The sequence below is a fragment of the Vigna angularis genome, chromosome 1 (genome assembly GCF_016808095.1).
Source record: "Vigna angularis cultivar LongXiaoDou No.4 chromosome 1, ASM1680809v1, whole genome shotgun sequence".
Lineage (NCBI taxonomy): Eukaryota > Viridiplantae > Streptophyta > Magnoliopsida > Fabales > Fabaceae > Vigna > Vigna angularis.
The window spans coordinates 61326597-61346877 of record NC_068970.1 but is presented as its reverse complement, the minus strand read 5'-3'; the positions used below and the strand labels follow the sequence as shown (position 1 = coordinate 61346877).

The 20281-nt window shown below is 30.4% G+C and overlaps 2 protein-coding genes across 5 annotated transcripts; both read right to left on the bottom strand.

Moving 5' to 3' along the window:
- Positions 1 to 6500: 6500 nt before the first annotated feature.
- Positions 6501 to 10857, bottom strand: LOC108346228 (transcription factor EGL1). Its single transcript, XM_017585246.2, has 8 exons — positions 10062 to 10857; positions 9459 to 9713; positions 9223 to 9319; positions 9036 to 9050; positions 8596 to 8652; positions 7655 to 8500; positions 7134 to 7574; positions 6501 to 7014 (listed from the first exon to the last, which is right to left on the bottom strand). The coding sequence occupies exons 1-8, from the start codon at positions 10157 to 10159 to the stop codon at positions 6943 to 6945; spliced, it is 1881 nt and encodes a 626-aa protein (XP_017440735.1). The 5' UTR covers positions 10160 to 10857; the 3' UTR covers positions 6501 to 6942.
- Positions 10858 to 16096: 5239 nt separating this feature from the next.
- LOC108346960 (uncharacterized) lies at positions 16097 to 17756 on the bottom strand. 4 transcript variants are annotated; one of them, XR_008246228.1, is made up of 5 exons: positions 17352 to 17756; positions 17217 to 17265; positions 16760 to 17056; positions 16578 to 16670; positions 16097 to 16443 (listed from the first exon to the last, which is right to left on the bottom strand). XR_008246228.1 is itself a non-coding variant. In XM_052871161.1 (5 exons), exons 1-4 carry the CDS (start codon positions 17644 to 17646, stop codon positions 16604 to 16606), a joined length of 456 nt encoding a protein of 151 aa, XP_052727121.1. In that variant the 5' UTR covers positions 17647 to 17746; the 3' UTR covers positions 16097 to 16489; positions 16578 to 16603. The 4 variants fall into 4 exon arrangements, 2 of the variants coding, with proteins under 2 accessions (XP_052727121.1, XP_017441526.1); XM_052871161.1 differs by having other exon boundaries at positions 16097 to 16489; positions 17012 to 17056; positions 17352 to 17746; XM_017586037.2 differs by having other exon boundaries at positions 17012 to 17056; positions 17352 to 17745.
- Between the last annotated feature and the right edge of the window lie 2525 nt (positions 17757 to 20281).

The following is a 20281-nucleotide window of genomic DNA, read 5'->3' as shown; positions in this document are numbered from 1 at the left end:
AAATTAAACTATTTTATTTAAATATAATAAATAAAACATGACACGAATAAAAAATAATAATTAAAATATAATGAATTATATATTTTTAAAATAATATTAAATTATTAGATATTTAATATTATGTTGTGTTTTTAATTTTAGTATAATTATTGTAAAATTTATTTTAATATTTAGTATTTTTTTCTTAGGTAAAATTCAATTTATGTTTTTAATAATTTTTATATGTAATAGAACTTTAGTTCATCGTTAAAAAAAATAGATTCATACTATAAAATTGTAATTTTATGTTCTGTAATTTAAAAATGAAATAAAATAAAAATATATAAGTAATCTCAAATAAAAAAGTACATAATATACTAAACCATACACTGAATTCAAATTTAATTTGAAAAAGATTGTTATTCAAATAGAAAAAATTAATTCAAATAATTTAATAAAATATATTTAAATTATTAACATAGTTAAATTATTAAATAAAAAAAAAATTCAAGACTTCTTCATTTAGTCCTTCCATTTCTTTTTCCATATACAACTTCACTCATCAAACTTCAACGTGTCCACTTATCAGCTCTCTTCCAACAATCAAGATATAAGATAAAGATATAGGATAATACTTTCGACAACAATTTAACATCATTTACGTGTCATTATGTGATTAGTCCAAAATTACTCTATAATCAATAATAATAATCATAAATATCAACATAAACTAATTACAGAATGAGACGTAAATGATACTAAAATATTATTAAAAAAATGTTGTCAAAGTATTATTATCTTAAAATATATATTTTCTTATATGTGAGATCCCAATTGTATAGAAAAACATATATAATAAAGACATCATCATGCATCATATGAGAAAACAGTGAAGAGTAATTAAGGATTACAGTCATCCCCAAAATAGCCTCAGAATTTAAACTTAAACTCCAAAGACATCTAAATATATAAGCTGAAAGGGAAACAGTATTCTAAATTACAAGAATAATTAATAACACCGTAGGAGACTAGGCGGCAGCATTGTCCTCAACTTCCAAAGCCGTCTCCAATGGAACCTCCTCACCATCTGCTCCCATCCAAGTGGATGATCATCGCAAGAAGAAACATACAGAAGCAATGCAAACAAGCAAGGGTGAGCTAGATATAAAAATCATGTTATCCATTCACATACGACATGCAAAAATCACGCAAACATGGTAAAATGACATCACAAGACTCGTTACTTTATAGACCGACTCGTCTGGACCAGAATGATTACCGAGCTATGGCGGGTTATGCACTCATGGTGGCCTCTACTGCTTTGCAAAGTCGTTGCCAATGGGTTCCACCCTACCACACTCACGAGGTTAGTCCGTTCCGCGCCCTGGAGCATACTAGAAGCCTCCAAGACTAGGACCTCCTGCTACTCCTCACCACATGGATCAATCCTCTCTACTTGAGAATGAAAGACCATTGGAGCGTCAAGAAAACCCCCAAGACTGAGCTACCATGCAATCATTCTACACACCAATAGGGCACCACCATGTATCCTCTCCTTGAGGATCATGGAATTACGTCCATCAACCATACTGTTACACTTACGCCAATCACAACTTTGTTTCATACATGCTTCCAAACTATAATTCACATACAATACAACATACCTTCAATCATGTAGCAAAATCAAGCCACCCAAATCAATTATATAGACATACATACATCTTGGCAGTCAAACAACATCAAATAACTCAAACAGATGAGGAAAAATGTGAAACTCACTGCAATAGGTCGCACAGCGCACCAAGGTGCAAGGCAAGACAGCAAAAATTCGCACAACGCACCACCCTTGGTGCGCTGAGCGAATTTTCCTAACGGGGGGAGTGTTTTTCAGCTAAAATTCGCATAGCGCACCAAGTTTGTGCGCTATGCTGAACTAAAATTCTAATACACATTATCAGCCCCTAAACCCTCGCATAGCGTCCCTAATTCGCTATTCGAATTAATTTGGCTAATTTTCCAGGCTAGCAACAGTCGCAAAGCAACTACATTCGCTACACGACTTATCAAACAAAGAGCAACCCTTTGTTATAATTCGCATCGCGCACAGAGTCGCTATGCGAATGCCCTGGCAGAGAGCACCTCGCCAGGGTGACTCGCTGAGCGAAAGGCTTCGCTTTGCGAATCTGCAAAATCTGCAGAATGAAATTTTGCAGATTTGCACAACTCTACCACTCCAAACTCATTCTAACCATTTCAGTGAACTTCTAACACCCCCAACTCGAAGTATATATTGAATTAAACATGTCTAACTAATTCTAACCCTTCCTAACATCTTTTTAAAGTGTTTATGCGTTGATTTATACTTGAAAACAGAAAATCTCTCAACCTAAGGGCCCAAATATAATTCTACCACCTTGAGTCTGATTTTAACCATTTTAGGGGTCCAATTAGGTCCCAATTGACTTGCCTAAGCCACCTAAACTGACCAGAATGATTTGTAATGCCTAATTCTCAATTTGACCACCTCAGTTCCTCTAATAAGACCCTAAACACCCTAATTCACTTAAGTGTTGTTCTAATCACCTATTTAGTAGACTTCACTTCATCCAGCCATTCAATATCAGTCTCAAACCTTATCCATACCAATTCATACGTACAATTCCACAGATTCACTATTAGACAGGCATTTGAGCAATCGAGTTCACATACAACATTTTCAATTCCAGTACAAACAACACCCATACATAACAATCAATACATACGCTATTTCCCCACATCAAACAACAATTTATCTCATGCACACCCTAATCTACAGAACAAAAAGCAAGATCCAGCTCCCCTTACCTTAAAGTTGAGCAGCACAACCCACTAGAACGCTCTAACAGTGCCTCACAATAAGGACCTAGGCAGTGCCCTACACCCACCAAAATGTGATGGAAACCGTAATTAGAGCTGGGATGGACAGAGAACACAAAAAGGGCAAGCTACCAACCACATGCAACCAGTAAGTGGCATGCCCTAGGTTCCAAAAACAGTGGAGGAGAAGGGAAAACGACTTACCAGTCGGAATGAAGAAAACGTTCGGTAGAAATGGAGCTCTCTACGTCACGAATGCTTGGGCAACACAAAAATCAAAATCCTACGGTTCTTTGAGCTGGAAATCTAGAGAAAAGGCAAAGAGAGAGTTTATGGCATGAGAGTTTTAGAGAGAAGGAGAAATGAAGTTCAGGGAAAGAAAATAGGTTCTGAAGAGCCCCTCCTAAGATCAAGTTGGCTTTAATCTGATGGGTCTGACTGCCCCACACAAGGCGCAAAGATGCTTTTTATAAATTTACATGTCCTTACATTATACATTAAAAAAGAGGGTCGCATTTGATTCAAAAAATGTTGTTAGACATTTAGATATTTTAAATGATCGAAAGAAGTGTCTATTTAGAAAATGAGTTAAATTGACGTGTAATCCATGAATGAAAATCAAGTTTCTTGTATTGTATTTTTTTATTTATATATAACCCAATTAATTTGCAGAATTCATCCATCACATTTTTGTAGTATATTTTTAGTTGTTTTAAATTATGTTTAAGAAAACGAGACATGTAACTTATTATTTTATGTTAGTTTTCTTTATATTTTACATGTCACATTTTAGTAATTTTTTCTACTAACTTAAGTATCAATCACAATCAAAGCAACCAATATGAACCTCATGCCACAGAGGAAGAGACATTATTCAACAATCATATTAAAGTTATACGTTATAAAAAAATATATTTTTTTATCAATGTATATATTCAACTTTAAATATTATAAAAAGAAATACATTATTAAGTAGAAAAGTCTAACCTAAAAGAGTAATAAATAACTCTTACCCAGTATTATACATCGGTTTTGTGTATTTAACTATGAAACTTGACTATAATTTTATAAATGATTCAAATTAAAACCCTACTCAAGCAATAGCCCGTTATTAGTATATTAAAATTTAATTTAGTTATTTTGGTTACATTTTTTAAGTAATTTCGTACACAGTTTGATAGTATAATATCGAAATATTTTAACAGTATTTTTTTTTCAGAGAAATAAATATATTGCATATTGTGACGAAAAATGAAAGATAAATGTTTGGAAATTATTTGATATAATAGAAAATGGTGAATTTTGTTTACGTTAAGAGTGTACACGTGTAGGATTATTAAATCTAAGTCAGAAAATTTGGCTAATCTGTGTTAACTGAGTGGGTTGTTGAATGAGTGCACTCGCTTATTTTAAGCTGAATTCCAAATTGGCGGCCGAATATCTAATAATATTATTAATGAAGTTTTTTTTTTTTATGTGAAAGATAGTTCAGGACTTTATGGTTATTTATATTAATTATTTCCGTTTAAAATACAGTAATTTTTTTTCTAACATTTCTTACTTTTCTTTTACAAAAGTATTACCGTGTTCAACTAAATAACATGTATTAACTTTTCGTTTTTGTTAATTTTACTTTTAACATCGTTAATGGGTAATTAACATTGTTATTAGTTTTCAATTAAAAATAATTCATTAATAGTAAACTTAATTTACTTGTGTACAAAATTTATTAAATAATGAGAGTAAATATAATTAGATGGTAAAATATCTTTTTAACCACTAAATATTTTCTTAATATTAATTAGATGGTAAAATATTTTTAAAATAATTTATATAATTACATTAAATTAAATATTTACAGTTGTTTTGGACAATAGTAAACGAATTAGAGTTTAGATAGAATTTCAAAAATTTATCGTGATTATTATTAATTATTTATACTGTATTCATTATAAAAAATAATTTGTAATTTTTTTTTGAATGGTTATATAGCTGTTGATGTATAAGTTGATTTAGGCAAAAACGTGGTGTTTTTTTTTAAATTATTGAAATGGAATATATTTAAAAAAAATACAAAAAAGAACAAGTCATACTAAGATAACATAATTTTGCTTTGAAAAAATTGTATTAAAATTACATAATTTTAGTTTAAACTATTTTTAAAGTTGAAATCATGATAAATTAACATAATTATAGTTAAAAGTATTTTTAGTTAAAATTGTACAACTTTGACATGACTTATTCACGTTAAAACCATGTTAGTTTTACACAACTTATTTATTTTTCTAAAACTTATTTATTAGTTACATCATCTCATTAATTTTTTTTTATAAATTATGTATAATTTTCAATGGATACATTACCTTATTTAAATTCAATCAAATTATTCAAATACTCAATATAATTTTCATAAAAATCAACAATCCATCAATATAAAGATAGCTTCAAATTAATCAACTACATACTAAAAGGATTTATATAATCTATGTCGTCTACGTAACACATTCACTTTACCTGTTTAAATACGAACAACAAAATTCATCACGAAAACACATATTACAATTAAAAAGTAGCTACAAAAAGTATTGCGGGGAAAGCTGAAGAGTCTATTTATAATAATATAACTTTTTATTTATATATTTTTTAATTAAATTGCATATAAAAATTCATTATAGACATTAAAAAGATTAATTTTAAATGATTTCTTAAATTACTGTGTTTCCACATAAGTTCTTCAAAATATGTACTAACCATATTAGCTTTTCAATAAATTTAAATAGTGTCATCATATTATTATTTCTTATAAACTTAATCATCATGTTAGTCTTAAAAAAAATAGTTTATCTATCAACACCGTCGCTCAGCATTCTAAAATTAAAGTCTAAATTAGTAGTTAAAAACGTACGTATCGGGGAATATAATTTACTAAACTAAATCATTAGAAATTAATTTAATTGTGAAAATTTTCAAAGATTGAAGAAACAACAAAAAAAAAATTAAAGGCCTAATTTGATAATCAAAGTTTACTTAGTGACACATACATCAAATCTAAATTGACGATTTACTCTTAAAATAATACATTTGGCCAAATAAAATTGAAATGCAGGGTGGCTCCACCACTCCTTTTTATGATCTGTTCAAGCGTGGATCCGTCAAAATCCAGCAAAGTTCTTCTTTAATCTCTGAATATTAAAAAGCATAAACAAGATTACTGTAAACTTAATTTGTCAGACTAAGTGTGATTAGGGAATAAACAAATAAAAATGAATGAAGTGGTTGGTGAAAAGATGAACTCAGTCAATTTATATCCACTGGTTGGTTATAGTATTTTATTATAAAGAAGAGAGTCTATATCCCTTGAATCCTTCTACTATTTCATCACCCTCTGCAAGTTTGAGTGTCTAATCAGAAATGGGAGGAAAATCACTAAAAGCAATGCTATCACATGTTAATAAGGTGGAAAGAAAATAGTGAAAGATGATAAAGAAATTAATAATAAACATAAACAGTGATTTAATAGAAAAAGACCTTCACCTGTTAAAATATTATTAATCTGTCGGCAATTCTACTGTTCAAGTTTGTTCTAGTTTTAGTAGGATACAAGTTGAGCATGTGTGAATCTCTATACATTTCTTGGATCACAGAAGATATAGATTCGCTGTGACTGAGAAATCCATAAACAAATTCTGAATTACTGATTCATGGTAGAAATAGTTGTTCCTTTTAGTTAGAACACTAAGAAAAGTATCTAAGTTGTTGGTTCATTTTCAACTTTAAGCATGGCTCTGAAGGCTATCATAATTAACAATGGACCTCTCTCTCTCTATCGGTATTTAGTCATTGGTCAACCAGTGTGATGCCATACGAGCTAATGACATTACATGAATCTAGTCAGCTAAGCCTACCTAACCATTTACAAGTGCCAAAAAGTCCACGTTGCATCACCATGAGTTAAGGTATAGCCGAAAGAGTGAGACCGCATCTTCCTTTCGTGGAAAATCTTCAAAAAGATATTCTATTTTGACTCCTTTGATCTCATGAATTCTGTATGCAGTGGCAAGAGCTGAATTGAACACCACCATGGTTTAAGGTGAAGAGAAAAAAAAATCAGAACTTCGAAGCCACTTTTTGAAGTGCTTGTTTGATTCTTTTGGTTGTTGCAATAGTTGCTCCTGTGAGCTGAAAATAGAAGGATGACCAATTTTAGAAAAAGGCAATTTAGGTGCATAAGAAAAGATCATTTCGTAGCTAGTTATGCTCTGCTGAATGCATAATAGTATAAAACCAGAAGTGCTCACCACAGATTTAATGGTCAGATAAAGATTTCCATCAGCCTCTGTTGACTGAACCGAATTAAAATCTATACTGAGACTATTAACTGCTTCCATAATTTCTAGTAGCCTTCCTGCTCTTGCGGGGCACTTCATTTCGATCACAATTTCATTGTCACTAGTTCTCACAGTAATATCATTAGCATAACTTCCTTTTAAAGCATCTGAATTAATCTCTTTTCCTGTCTCATCCACGCCACAGACCTTTCTCTTTTTTACAACTGATTTCTTTCCGTTGTTGTTTTTGCTAAAATAATGATCAGAAGTCCTTTCTACCATATCTTGAGGCGATCTTCTAGTCCCCGGCTCCATATTTGCTATCCCTCTTTGAACTTCCAACTCTTTTATCCTTCTCTCAAGCTTTTTAAGGTATTCAATTGCATCATCAAGTATTGAAACTTTGTCATCCTGAAAGAATTGTACACTTCATTAATTTCAGCAATAAGTGACAATCAAGCAAATAAATGCACCAGTGAAATATACATTACCTTACTGATTGAAGGGACCATTGACCTAAGGGTTAAAAACCTTTCATTTAGTTTTGCTCTTCTCCTTCTTTCTGACATTACGTGGTTCATGCCAATTTCATCAGTCTCTAGTCTCATTCCCTCCTTATAGTCATTTTCTTCTTGAGATTCATGCAGACCATCCATGTGCATTTGAGGAACTTCAAACAATACCTTCTTCAATAACTTCTGTGAAGTTCCTGATCTTGGCCATTGGCAATCCGTTGCCCTTTCTGGCCTCCAACAAACAAAGCTTGATTCCTGATGAAACTTTTGTGAATGCATTTTCATGAGTAACTGATCAGAGGTTTTTAAAAGGTCAGATAGAACTCTCTGATAATGCCAATCATCACCTCGAGGATCTACTAGCGTCATTTTTGGGTTGTTGCACTTTTGAATATCTCGGGCAAAAGGGTCAGAAGGGTTGTTACACTTGGGTGAAGAAGGAATATTCTCAGGACTGGCAAAAGTTTGTGAGATACAGTCGCTGGAATTCATGGAGTTATGGACACAGTTACTTATCTCATCATCCATAACTTGCCAGCTTTGGACTTGAGAAGTGCCACTGGTTATCCTTTCAACCATGAAAGTTTCATCCAGTGGTTGATAGGCTTGGAATGCATTTGAACTACCATCAGGAGAGGTTTTGCTGGCTATTTCGTACCCAATTTCTGGAATTGATTCAACATTATTATCAAATGCTACATAAGCAAGATCTTCCTGGTTCCTTGATTTCAATGCAGTTCCTGACTTAATAGGATCGTTGACATGAAAATTATTCAAGAAAGAAGTCTTGATCCGCTCGATTAGACTGAAATCTTCTGAGACCTTCACACGAAGAACAAGTTTCAGTAACATGATTATTTTGGTGAATAACAAAACAGTAATATTAGTTAATGATAGATGAAGGTGAAAAAACTTACATGTTCAGTGGTACCTAGCTCGATAACTCCTTCCATAACCGGAAAACACAAGACCGTCTGAAAGTTGAGATTAAGGAAACAAATTACACAGTGCATTGATTAGTCTTTGCCTACTAAATTTGGCACAAATTAGTTTCAAAGTCTTATATTTGGAATCCTAGTTACTTGTGTTGAAGAAAACTACGTGCATGGAACAAGTAACAATTTTAGAGAGTAAACTACAGGTTTACTTCTATGCTTTGAAACTATAACAGATAGATACCGTTGCAGCAGTGCCTGGATCAAACACTGTAGAGTGGTTTCAAAAGGAAAATCTATTCTAAGTTCTAATAAATCTAAATTTCTCTACATCATATTTGATGGCACTGAACTAACTGTTAATTATACATAAAAGATTATAAAAACAAGGACGATTAAGTAAATAAAAAACAAGATAGTACCTCGATGGATGCACTCTGAGCATGAGAGAATTGCCACAGGTTTATTCATGGAACAAAAACCAAACAAAGAAGAAAATTCAGATCATCTGTCATTTCAAGCATGGTAGACAGCCAGAGTGCAAGAATTCAAGATTTAACCAAAAGCAGAAGAATGACAGAACGAGTCAAATCAAGAAAATGAATCCACCTTTGCGAGCAGAGAACGACTAAAAACTTTACAGTCAGCGGAATGCGCATTGTTGAGCCAAATGGATTGACCCTTTGCCAGAACTCTTCCTGGTAACCTACCAGAACACGAAGATTTGAATAACTAAGATTCACTAACCCTTGAGATTATAAATCAGTAAAACACCCGATTTTGGGAACATATCTTGATGATCCAAATCTTGAAAGAAAGAAAAATAGGGGAGATTTACTATTTACCCTTGGCCAATGTTGAATACGAAGGACATGCAAACCAAGTAATACCACTCAGCATCTGTGAGATCTTCTGGGGACAGTGCTGCCGAAGGCCGTTTGCTTTGTGGGGTGATTTCTGTAGTTTTGAGGGATTTGAATAGCTCTCGCAGCTGCTCACTCCTCTGCAACCCTATTTGGTCAGAATTAAGTTCCACCCCTTGACTTGTTTTCCTTGTCTTAATGTCTCCATTGTAATACCCTTCCCCCCATCTCAATACCCTGTCAGAAACAAAAAATTGAATACCACCCCCAAACCAAATGCCTCACAAGCAATAATACAAGAAAATGCAAACAGTAGATTCAGAATTTCAAATTGACATTTAGTCAACCATACACCATAGATGAGAAAACATGGATAGGTTACAATTGTTTGTTTATTTACTTATTATCTTGTATTAACATAACCCAAACTACACAGGAAAAAGATGCATCCTATCCTGAGGCTCAATCATGGCAAATTTTGTATGTATTGGAGAAAGCAAAATATTGAAGAAGGAGAAAGATCAAAGTCAAACAATTGAAAATAGAACAGAGTAGGCAAATATGAATAGAATAGTTGGTTGGTACCCTGGTTGGGTGGTTGAATCAGTCCAGAGAATTGCATAGCTCCATTGGATGCTTCTCACAGACAAAGCAAGTTGTTTCTTCATGTTCTCTGGCACCATGTTTTCTGGCTTTGCAGAGTAGACACAACTTGTCTCATACAGATTAAAATTACTGAACGAACACCACACAAGAAATCTGCAGTGTTATGTGATAAGATGGCTAAAGAAAGAGAAGTTTGTTTGTTAGACTTGTCTACCTCTCTCTCTCTCTCTCTCTCTATCTATCTATCTATCTATCTCTTGATTTATTTACTTCCTTGCCATGACCCTTGTTCCCTGACTAGAAAACCTTGTCATAATATTCAACTATTAAAAACAAAACAAGCAGGGTGTATGATGGGAGTTGAATATGAGAGAAGAGCAAATCCACAGTACATTGGGTAGGAAATTCTGAGGGTTTAAACAACACCACAAGTAATTGATTTTAACATGGGACTGCTAATGTTGTCCCTACATTCCCGTCAATGGTAATCATTTTTCTGATAAAGATTTCACTGTGCTATCTGGTTTAAACGATAAATAGATTTGCACTATATTCAATCTATAAATAGCTTTTTTTAAGTCTGATTTTGTAGAAAGAACACTAATTATTAGGATCTAAGCACTTATAAAGAGCCAAATTACAAATACATACCAACAACCAAGAGAAATAGATAATTGAAGTCAAAGACACCAAACATGTAGTCCGCAAGTAGGGTTTGTTGGAGTGCCACAAGATAGGTAGATAGTAGTACTGTGCCTCAAAAAGTGCGGTGTTGCAGATGTTGACTCGAGAAAGAGAGAGTGACCATGGCAGTGTTGCTATTATTATGCACACAAAAATGTGCACAAGAAACTCAGACTTTATGTTATGATATGACTGAATTTTTAATTAAGACAATCCCACGTTCATTGTTTTATATAAGTTTAATTATGTTTTAACTGTCTTATAAATTTGGATTATTTTCGGCCGACTTTTTATCAATTTATTATTCAAAATGTTTATATTTCTAAATTGAATTTGTATTTATTAATTTTTATGTTAATTGGGTAAAATAATTATCCTAATTATTTGTTCATTTGTACGTTGCAGATTTGATGTTAGGAGTCAATTCTGGTGGAAACTGAATCGGTTCTTCCCTATTTACAAGAAGAAGGATATATTGTAGGTGATGATAGAATCGATTCTAGGATTGTTTAGAACAGATTCGAAACATAATTTGTATATGTAATTACGTGTATCTCAAATCCATACACATAATTTGCATATCACACGTTGCACACACATCTAGCAATCAATTTATTCTATAAATGTGATTGAAGTGTGTTTTTAAGCAAATCTTTTTTTTAGGCTTTCAGAAATCCAAAATATTTCTTATAAACTCCCAAAATCAAATCCTTGACTATCAACATTTCTTCATAACCAATCCCCCAAAAAAGAGAGAGAAAAAAAAAACTAAAAAAAATATATTAGTAAGATTTGAATCGATTACCAAAGCACACTTTCGTTTGGTCTAATTTTCTCCTTATCTTATTACTTTCACAATACTTTGTTTTGATAACACAACATAATCTTAGTTATTCTTTCAACATTGAAAAAATTCACAAAAAATTGAATTTTAGTGATATGAAATTTTAAATAAAAATAAAAAATAAATATTTATCCTCTATTTATACCTTTTATTATTTATGAAATATAAATCTTGAAATAAAACTCATAGATTACAAAATATATTATATATTTGAAAACTTTAATTTTTTTGTATTTGAAAGTCCATTTTAAATAAATTGTAACATATTTTTTACTAACTCAACATAATGTACTTTTCCCGTGTATTAACATGCTTAAAATGTCATTATTTTTTGTTTTCGTTTTCTGGTTAGGATTAATTTTTATAAATGTAATTTGAGTTCAGTTCCTCGTATATAATTTTTATAACATGATTTTGATTTTAACTATCGTATATAATTTTTGTTTAAAAATTAACCCAGTTCCTCGTAGAAACACACGTGATAATATATTAAAAACTTAATTTAAACCCAAAACAATTGATTACAAACCTAAAGATCGTATCAATTAAAATATATAAATCTTTTTAAATGATATATATAAGAAGAAAAAATTAACATTAATAAATAAAATTACATATAACATAGTCATAAAAAGATAGAGCAAGTATAATCTCTCTTAACATTGATGTTAAATATAAAAAGGATTTTAGTCCTAATGTCAAAAAAGTTGAAAATAAAAATTATGATAAAAAAACAAATGAAAAATGTAAAAGATATGCATAAAAATAGTTAACCAGATAATAATTCTTTAAATCATAAAAAAATATTTAAAAATATAATTTTTTAGTAATTTGAATTCTATAATAAAGAAAATTCATAATTAAAAATAATATATAAACATATTAAAATCTAGAGATAATTTTTTTATATTTATAAACAAATTATCAAAATTATCTTATTCTTAAAAATATATTATGTAAGAATATTATTTTCATGAACGTATTTAGTTGATATTTAGTAATTTAGAATTTAAATAAAGAAATGAAAACAAATAAAATACGATGAGAGATATATTAAAAATTAAGTAACCTAGATGTTTAATAAACGATACTCTTCTTTTCCCATTCTTCTAATAAGCAAACCTAACTTAAGAAGTAAAATATCATTTTCACGTGCTAATTTAATATTGTTGAATTTTCAACCAAACCCACACAATGAAACTGTTTGAAAAATCACCCAAAGACTTGTACCACTGTGATACGTCTGCGTCTAGTGGGATTTTGAAAAATAAAATAACATACTTATGTTATAAACTTGTAACCAAATTTGTTTATTTTTCACTATTTTTAATTACATTTTTAATACAATCCATATTTTTAATTTGATTTTATTAATCAATACTTTATACTATTTATTGATGTTTGCATTTATTAATTTATCCCATTGCGCAAAATCTTAAATCAAAGGAAAAAATATCCATTTTCTTTGTAAACCATACCATACATCCACAATAACAGTAATGCGTACTACTTTTCAATCCTTATTTTTTGTTCTTGTCATTACTTCTAAACGAATATTTTTGTATAAATTAATTTGAACATTTAATATTTTAGTTAGTTACAAAACTACCACCACATTATTTTTAATAATGGTTCCATAATAATCATATATCAATATTTGAATATGTTTAAGGTATGGGAATATAATGTTAACTATCTTTGACACAAAGCAATTTATTTGAGTTATTTTAGTCTTTCTCTTGCGTATTTCTTATACGAGTACTACATGCAAAAAGATATTATGATGTTTAATTTAGTAAATGGTCAGTAATCAAAATCAATTTCTAACAACCTAATAAATACAATTATCTATCTTATTATTTCATGTTTATAATTATAAATTTTGAAATGTCTAAGAAAATAATTTTAAATAGTGTCGAGTTTAATTCATAATTTTTTTTATTAAAATTAATGTATAAGAAAATAATTTCAAGTATATCCATAACAAAAATAGAAATAAAATCATTAGTACCTTAAATATTTAACAAAATTATTATAATGCAAAAAACAGTAATAATGATTAATGTTATTTAAATTTTAAAAATGATAATTAAATAAAAACATTCAAAAGAGATGTAAAAAAGGAATACATGGTCAGAACATGCACTTGATTTGAATAACAATTTGGCATTTATGTTAGAAAATTTCTAACCCCAAAATGACACCCAACATTGATTTATAAGATGACTACACGTGTCTTTTTATGTTAAATTTATATCTAACTATGATGTCGAAAAGTGTATTCATTCAGCCTTATCGTTCAAACGGTGGAGAACTACTCTTCAATGATTCTCAATAACACGTCAAAGATCTTCATTAAACGTTTTTCTAAATTCTGTTTTTCTTGATATCTTCATGTTGGACGATCTCTTCAAATATTTCCCGTTACTGGTAAATTGGAATTTTCGTTTATTTGAATAGTACTCTTTTTACACTGTTATGTTTTCATCTTGCATTTTTCATCTGTCTAAAAGATAAAACTACTATCTTTAATGTCACTTATTGTTCTAGTTTTTTCATCGTCGCTCTTTGTTCATGTTACATAACTTAGAAATTATCTTTATAAAAGGAATCATTTTTAGATTTTGTAGTGTCAATGGTGAATCTTGATGAATAATTTTGAAAGACCAAAATAATACAATCAAAATATCTTCAATCATTATCATTAATAAAAATAAATAAATAATTAAGTATTAATATTATGCTTTAAAATAAGTGAAGAAATTGAATGTGTTGTTTTCACCATCTTCATGTGACTTATATATAATATATATATATATATATATATATATATATATATATATATATATATATATATATATATATTGTAAGTATACTTCTTTAAAAAATTGAAACTAAAAAATAAACTATCAAAATATAATTAAATATTAAGAAACATAATTATTAGAAAAAAAATATGATGACAATCAAGTCACGGTTAAAATTAGATTATGAAAAAAATATATATTGGTTAATTTTTTTAATATTCGTAAAAAAATATTATACAAAAGACTCGTGAAATAAAAAAATATACATATGAAACTAATATTTTATATCAATTAAAACATGAGAGAGTTACAATTTTTTCTCTATGACGGAATGAAATATGTATGAAATAAAAGGAAAAATAATAAATTTGTGTGTAACTCTTTTTTTCATAAAAATAAAAAAGAATATGAGAAAGAGTAAAGATAAAAAAAATAATAATTAAATAAATACCAGAGAGAGAAAATAAAGAAAATCTTAATACGTTTTTTATTATTTATTATGTTTAATTTTATATTTTTTTATTTATTAACATTAAATGACGTGTTTTATAAAAAAAAAAAATCTACATGATTGAATTCTCATAAATCTTAGATTTTTTTTTTTACAATATGATTCGTTAACTTTGAAACTACAATTGCAGGTAAGATGAATACCAACTTCACATTTTGGAGACCAGCTTCTATATGATTAGTACCATCTTGCGCGATAAAAGAAATTTGAGTAGTTAGATTCTTTAGTGGAATTATCTCATGAGAAGAACACCAAGCATTCCTCCAATCATCGAATGTTTTAGTGTTGTAAAAGTTAGCCACGAGTGTGCAAGTTGGATATTCATATTTTTTTTACATCACGGCCTTCAATTTTTACATTTAAAGTTTTTATAGTAATTCCAAACCTCCTAAATTGGAAGGTCTCTTCAACTGTTATTTATCTATAAAAAAAAAAAAAACTTTGCTTAGTTCAACATGAAGACTCCGGAAATCAGCAAGGAATCTTAACCAAACATAGGCGCTTAGAAAACGTTACATAAAATACCATTTCAAAAACATAAACTACAACCACTAAAACGTCTCTTTTATTGATTAATTCTATTTTAATCGAACAAGCTTGACACTAAATTATTTGTCTACACTTTGTTGCAAGATGACTCTATGTTTCATTACATCCCCTCCATCTGTCTATCCAACAACTTTTATATCGTTTAAACAATGTGCACCTATCATTTCCTCAGACATAATGATTAACATAGGGTTTTTCAGGAAATAAAACACTGTATTACATCACATTGGGTTCCTATTAATGTTTTCACCCATCTTTTAGCATCATTTACCCACTTTTACCATATATAAGTTATATACCAATCATAGTTGTCTATCCTGATTCAGAAGATTTAGATGCAGTTGGGCATTCCTGGAATTCGCACGAGATATGGAAAATTGCTCAAGTTGTTTTGAAGGATTGGAATTCAACACTTGCTCAAGTGATAAAGGGTTCAAAATATTCATTTTCATGTTTGCCAGCACAACGTATAGAATCCCGGACCAGTCGGTCAAAAGGTCGTATTCTTACACACGCCAGACATTCCATTTTTCTTTTTTCTTTACTTTTATACCTTTTTTCTTTCAGCTAGTGTGCCATCGTGTAAAACAAGAGTAAAGGCAGTTTATCTTATCCCATCTCTCCCAAAGAGGCATAGAATGTTTTTATACCATTTCAGAACAAGATGAAGAACCAAAATATGCTACTCTAGAATGTACTTACTTTCATTTCTGTCCTGAATACAAACTATTAACAGCACCAGTGATAATGACAAAGGCACATACATAAAATCATCACGTCTAAAACTTCAAACATACTGTGCACTGGAAAAATCTTGTGACACACTAGAGGAAAGTCTCGTGTTTTTTTTTTGTCAGCACTAGAGGAAAATTTTGTGACACGAGGAACAATATTGTAGACTCTATCTCTTGTTTACTGGGGAAAAAGGAGGAAACTTCACCGCTTCTCAACCCTCTATCTTAACAACTGCCAGAAGAGAAAAATATTCTTTTGCTTTATTTGCACTGAAACACTATCTCAGCATAACCATGAAATGAAAAATATATAGATTAGGCATTCCACATTCTTTCAAGAGTTAGTTATGGGAAATAGAAATGAACCTTGTACAGGACTGAATCCCAATGTATCAGGGGAATTGAAGAAGCTTGTTAACAGCTGAGTCCAGAGAATCTACGTGCCTTCTTAGGGTTTTTCTTCGAATCATTGAGGATTCAATTAAAAACTAAGATCAAAGAAGGATGAAAAAGAACAATAGTCAACAATTTCAAGTGTTCCTACTTACTAATCACACAAGTCTTTGTCTCAAGCAGCAAATAAAGCTCCTCCAGAGAGAACGCCTCTAAAATGCACAAAGGTTCACCATTGAATCAAAGTGGAGTATGTTAACATGGTACTAAGCACACCATGGCTTACACAATAGATTCTTTCGGCATGTTCGGAAACATTTATTGGGTGACAGTGTATATTCTTTATATCAAAAATACGAAGGAGAGCGTAAAACAAATTAGCAGCAAATAGCAAAGCAATAGGATACAGATGAGCAGCGAGTCCATCAACAGTCTTCATCTCTTCATTCAATCTGCACCCCCACAAAATATGATAACGATGATTATAATGAATAAGTAACTAAACAACTTAATCACCGGGCTTCATTGTTTATTTTAGTTTCTGTCACGTGATCTATCCGTTTTCCAACAATTTCAATATAGACAGTTAATAAGCATATTTAATAAAAATACCTGAGACAGGAATTTATATAGCGATTCCCCTTGTTTGCTGCATCAAGCACTGCAAATCCACAAATATAAACGTTTATTACGATTTTATTATGTTTCCAATTTGAATTAATGTTTATGGATGAGAAATTGTGGAACCGGATTCCTGAAGGCGACCGGTGGCATCGGTGAAGCACTGCATGTGGTGGAGCGAGGTGGCGGTGGATTCGGAGAGCGCCAAACGGAGAGAGGCGAAGAGAGAAGTGAAACTCTGAGCGATGGCCAGTGAGTCGCGCTCCACAACTTCGATCGCTCTGAAAATTTCGCTTTGATTGTTGAATGCGACGCCGTCGGAGATTGGGGTTTCTCCTTCTGGATTGGGAGGATCCAAGGAGGAACCACCACCACCCTCGCGTACTTCTTCTCTATCGCACGTTTCGCTATGCTGCTCCATCTCAATTGATACAACAAACTAGCTGGTTACGACCCAGGTGAATTTCTCTGTGTCCCTCTAAGTTCTCAATCACTCTCACAAACCACACTAACTAGAAAACCTAGCTCCTGTTCTTAATATTTTCGATTAATGCTAATTTTTATATCATATTTTATAAAAATGAGTTAAATATGTATTTAATTCTTAAATAATTATATTTTAATTATATTTTAAACTTTTATAATAGTTAAATTTCAAATAAAATAACAAATAATAAACATATTAATATAAAAAATAGTAAAAAATATTATAAAAATAAATTTTAATTTAATAAAATAAAATATGACGATATATATAATTAAAAAATTAATAATAAATAATTAAAATTTTAAGGACTAAAGTTACGGATAAAACATTAGAGACCAATTTGTAAATTATAAAACTAAAATTGCAGCTAAGTCAAAAATTATTTTTATTCTTTTTCAATAAATTTCAATTGACCACACAGAAGAATTTTAAGTTTTATACCAACATGTTACTATTTGCTTCATTGAAGCTCTAAAGCAAAATTTTCTTAAGAAAAATCTCAATGACTGTTTCATCCTACATCTCTAACCCTTTCATTCTGCACCTCCAAATTTTATAAATATTCTCGTAATTAATGAGTTTGTTCAAATGGTTATGCATTAAGTCCTTTTGATCGAAATGATTTAAGGATTCAATGTATACTCCCTTCTTCACTTGCACTCCATTTCATTTATTTTCCTTCCCTTTTTTCCTTCAGTATGGTCCTTCAGAGAGATTGAGAGATGTTTTTTCAGTTTGTTTGTGTTGGAGGCCGTGGAAGTGGTGGTGAGCTAGAGGAGGTGGTAGTCCTGTTGGTGGTTGGCATTGAAAATGGGAAGTTTTCTTTGAAGATGGTCACATGAAATGGGTGTATTGCATTCATTCTCAAACTTATATATCGAACATGGAAATGCGATAAATAAGAAATCGGATATGGAAATCCGATCGGATATCCAAATCCAGTAACCATTTATCGACTTTCCCTGTGAAGGAAAAAAGGCGCTTCGGATGCTCCGACATCCAAAGAAATGAAAATGAATTTGAAGTGCAAAACATGAATCGGATTTTCATATCCGATTCATAGCTTTTGATTGTTGGGTTTGCAATATTTCTCACGCGCTTTTTTTCATTCCCGTTCTTCCAAAACCAGATAATGTTAGAGCTTCAAAACATATTGGTGGTTACGACGTGCAATGCAATCTGATCACTTCTTCATTCTTCCCAGACTTTGCAGATGCATGAGACCCATCGCGTTTATTTTTTTTTTTTTGGGTTTCCACAATTTTCCATAATACGCTGTTTTTTGGGTGAAATTATTGTTTGGATTTTATGTTGAAAGAAAATTTGAATTTTTTTTTATGGGTTGTTTTTATTTCTCTCTTTTTAGGAAAAAACTTAGATACAGCTCCATAGTTGTTTTTGGCACTATTTTCTTCAATCATAATAAGGGAATTAAAATTTTATCTTGATAATTTTAGTGATTAAGGTTTGCTTTAAAGGTAAACATAGTTAATGGAGATAAAACTCCAATTGTGATGAGTACTTATGAAGAAGAAGATGAAGTTATGCTGCTTGAGAAGACGAAGCTGTGGTGCCTGTGTGTGACTGGAAGCAATGGAACGAGAGTGTGCTGAGAATCTGAGACCCATGCTAGTTTTTCAAATGCACGAGAAAAAATAACTGACAAACTGCTTTATTAAAGAATTTTGACCAACTTTTTCGTTTTAATAAATATTAAAAGTGTTTTAAATATGGACAATTTCCGCATTGTGTAAAAATTTGGAGGTCAAGATGAAAGGATTGGAGGTGAGGATGAAACCCCCAAATCTCAAATTGTAATAGATCTTCTATGGGAATTTCTTCATGCACCCCGTGTTTTTTTCTAATTTAAAATTTTTTTTATTATACCCCTGCTCTAATTATTGTTTTGGCAATTAGTAGATATTTTGAATTATATAATCGAGTTTCAAAAATATTATTTTATTATACAATTTAAAATATAAATTTGTATTCTAAATTATAAAGTTCATAATATAAATCTACAGATTATATAATCCGTAATATAAATTTGAAATATAATTCAAAATATAAAATACATTTCAAATTATATAATTTATATTACAAATTTAAATTTCAAATCTACAATTCGTTATACAAATTTGAAAAATAATTTAAAAGGTAAATTAGGTTTTATATAATCTGTAATGCATTTTACAATCCATAATGTTTAATGTTATCATATCTAATCATATATCACTGTTGTCCTTAAGTCTTGAAAGTTTATTATTTATCTTGTTTGCTTAAGAAAGCTTAACCATTTTAAAATCACATAGTTTAATATTAAAATTATTGTCCACCAAGATGCTCAACGCTTTTAAGTCATTGAATATAACTCTACTCCATGGATGATAGTTGGTTCTATCTGATTGCATATTGATCAAGTTTTTGCTATGATTCTCTTCATAATGAAAATAGTAAGGACTTGTGGGATTTTGATATATGTTTGTCATATCACAATTTTCATTTTTGTTAGTTGTTAACAAGACAATAACTCATTCAAAATCCACAATAACTTTCAAGAGCATGTTGC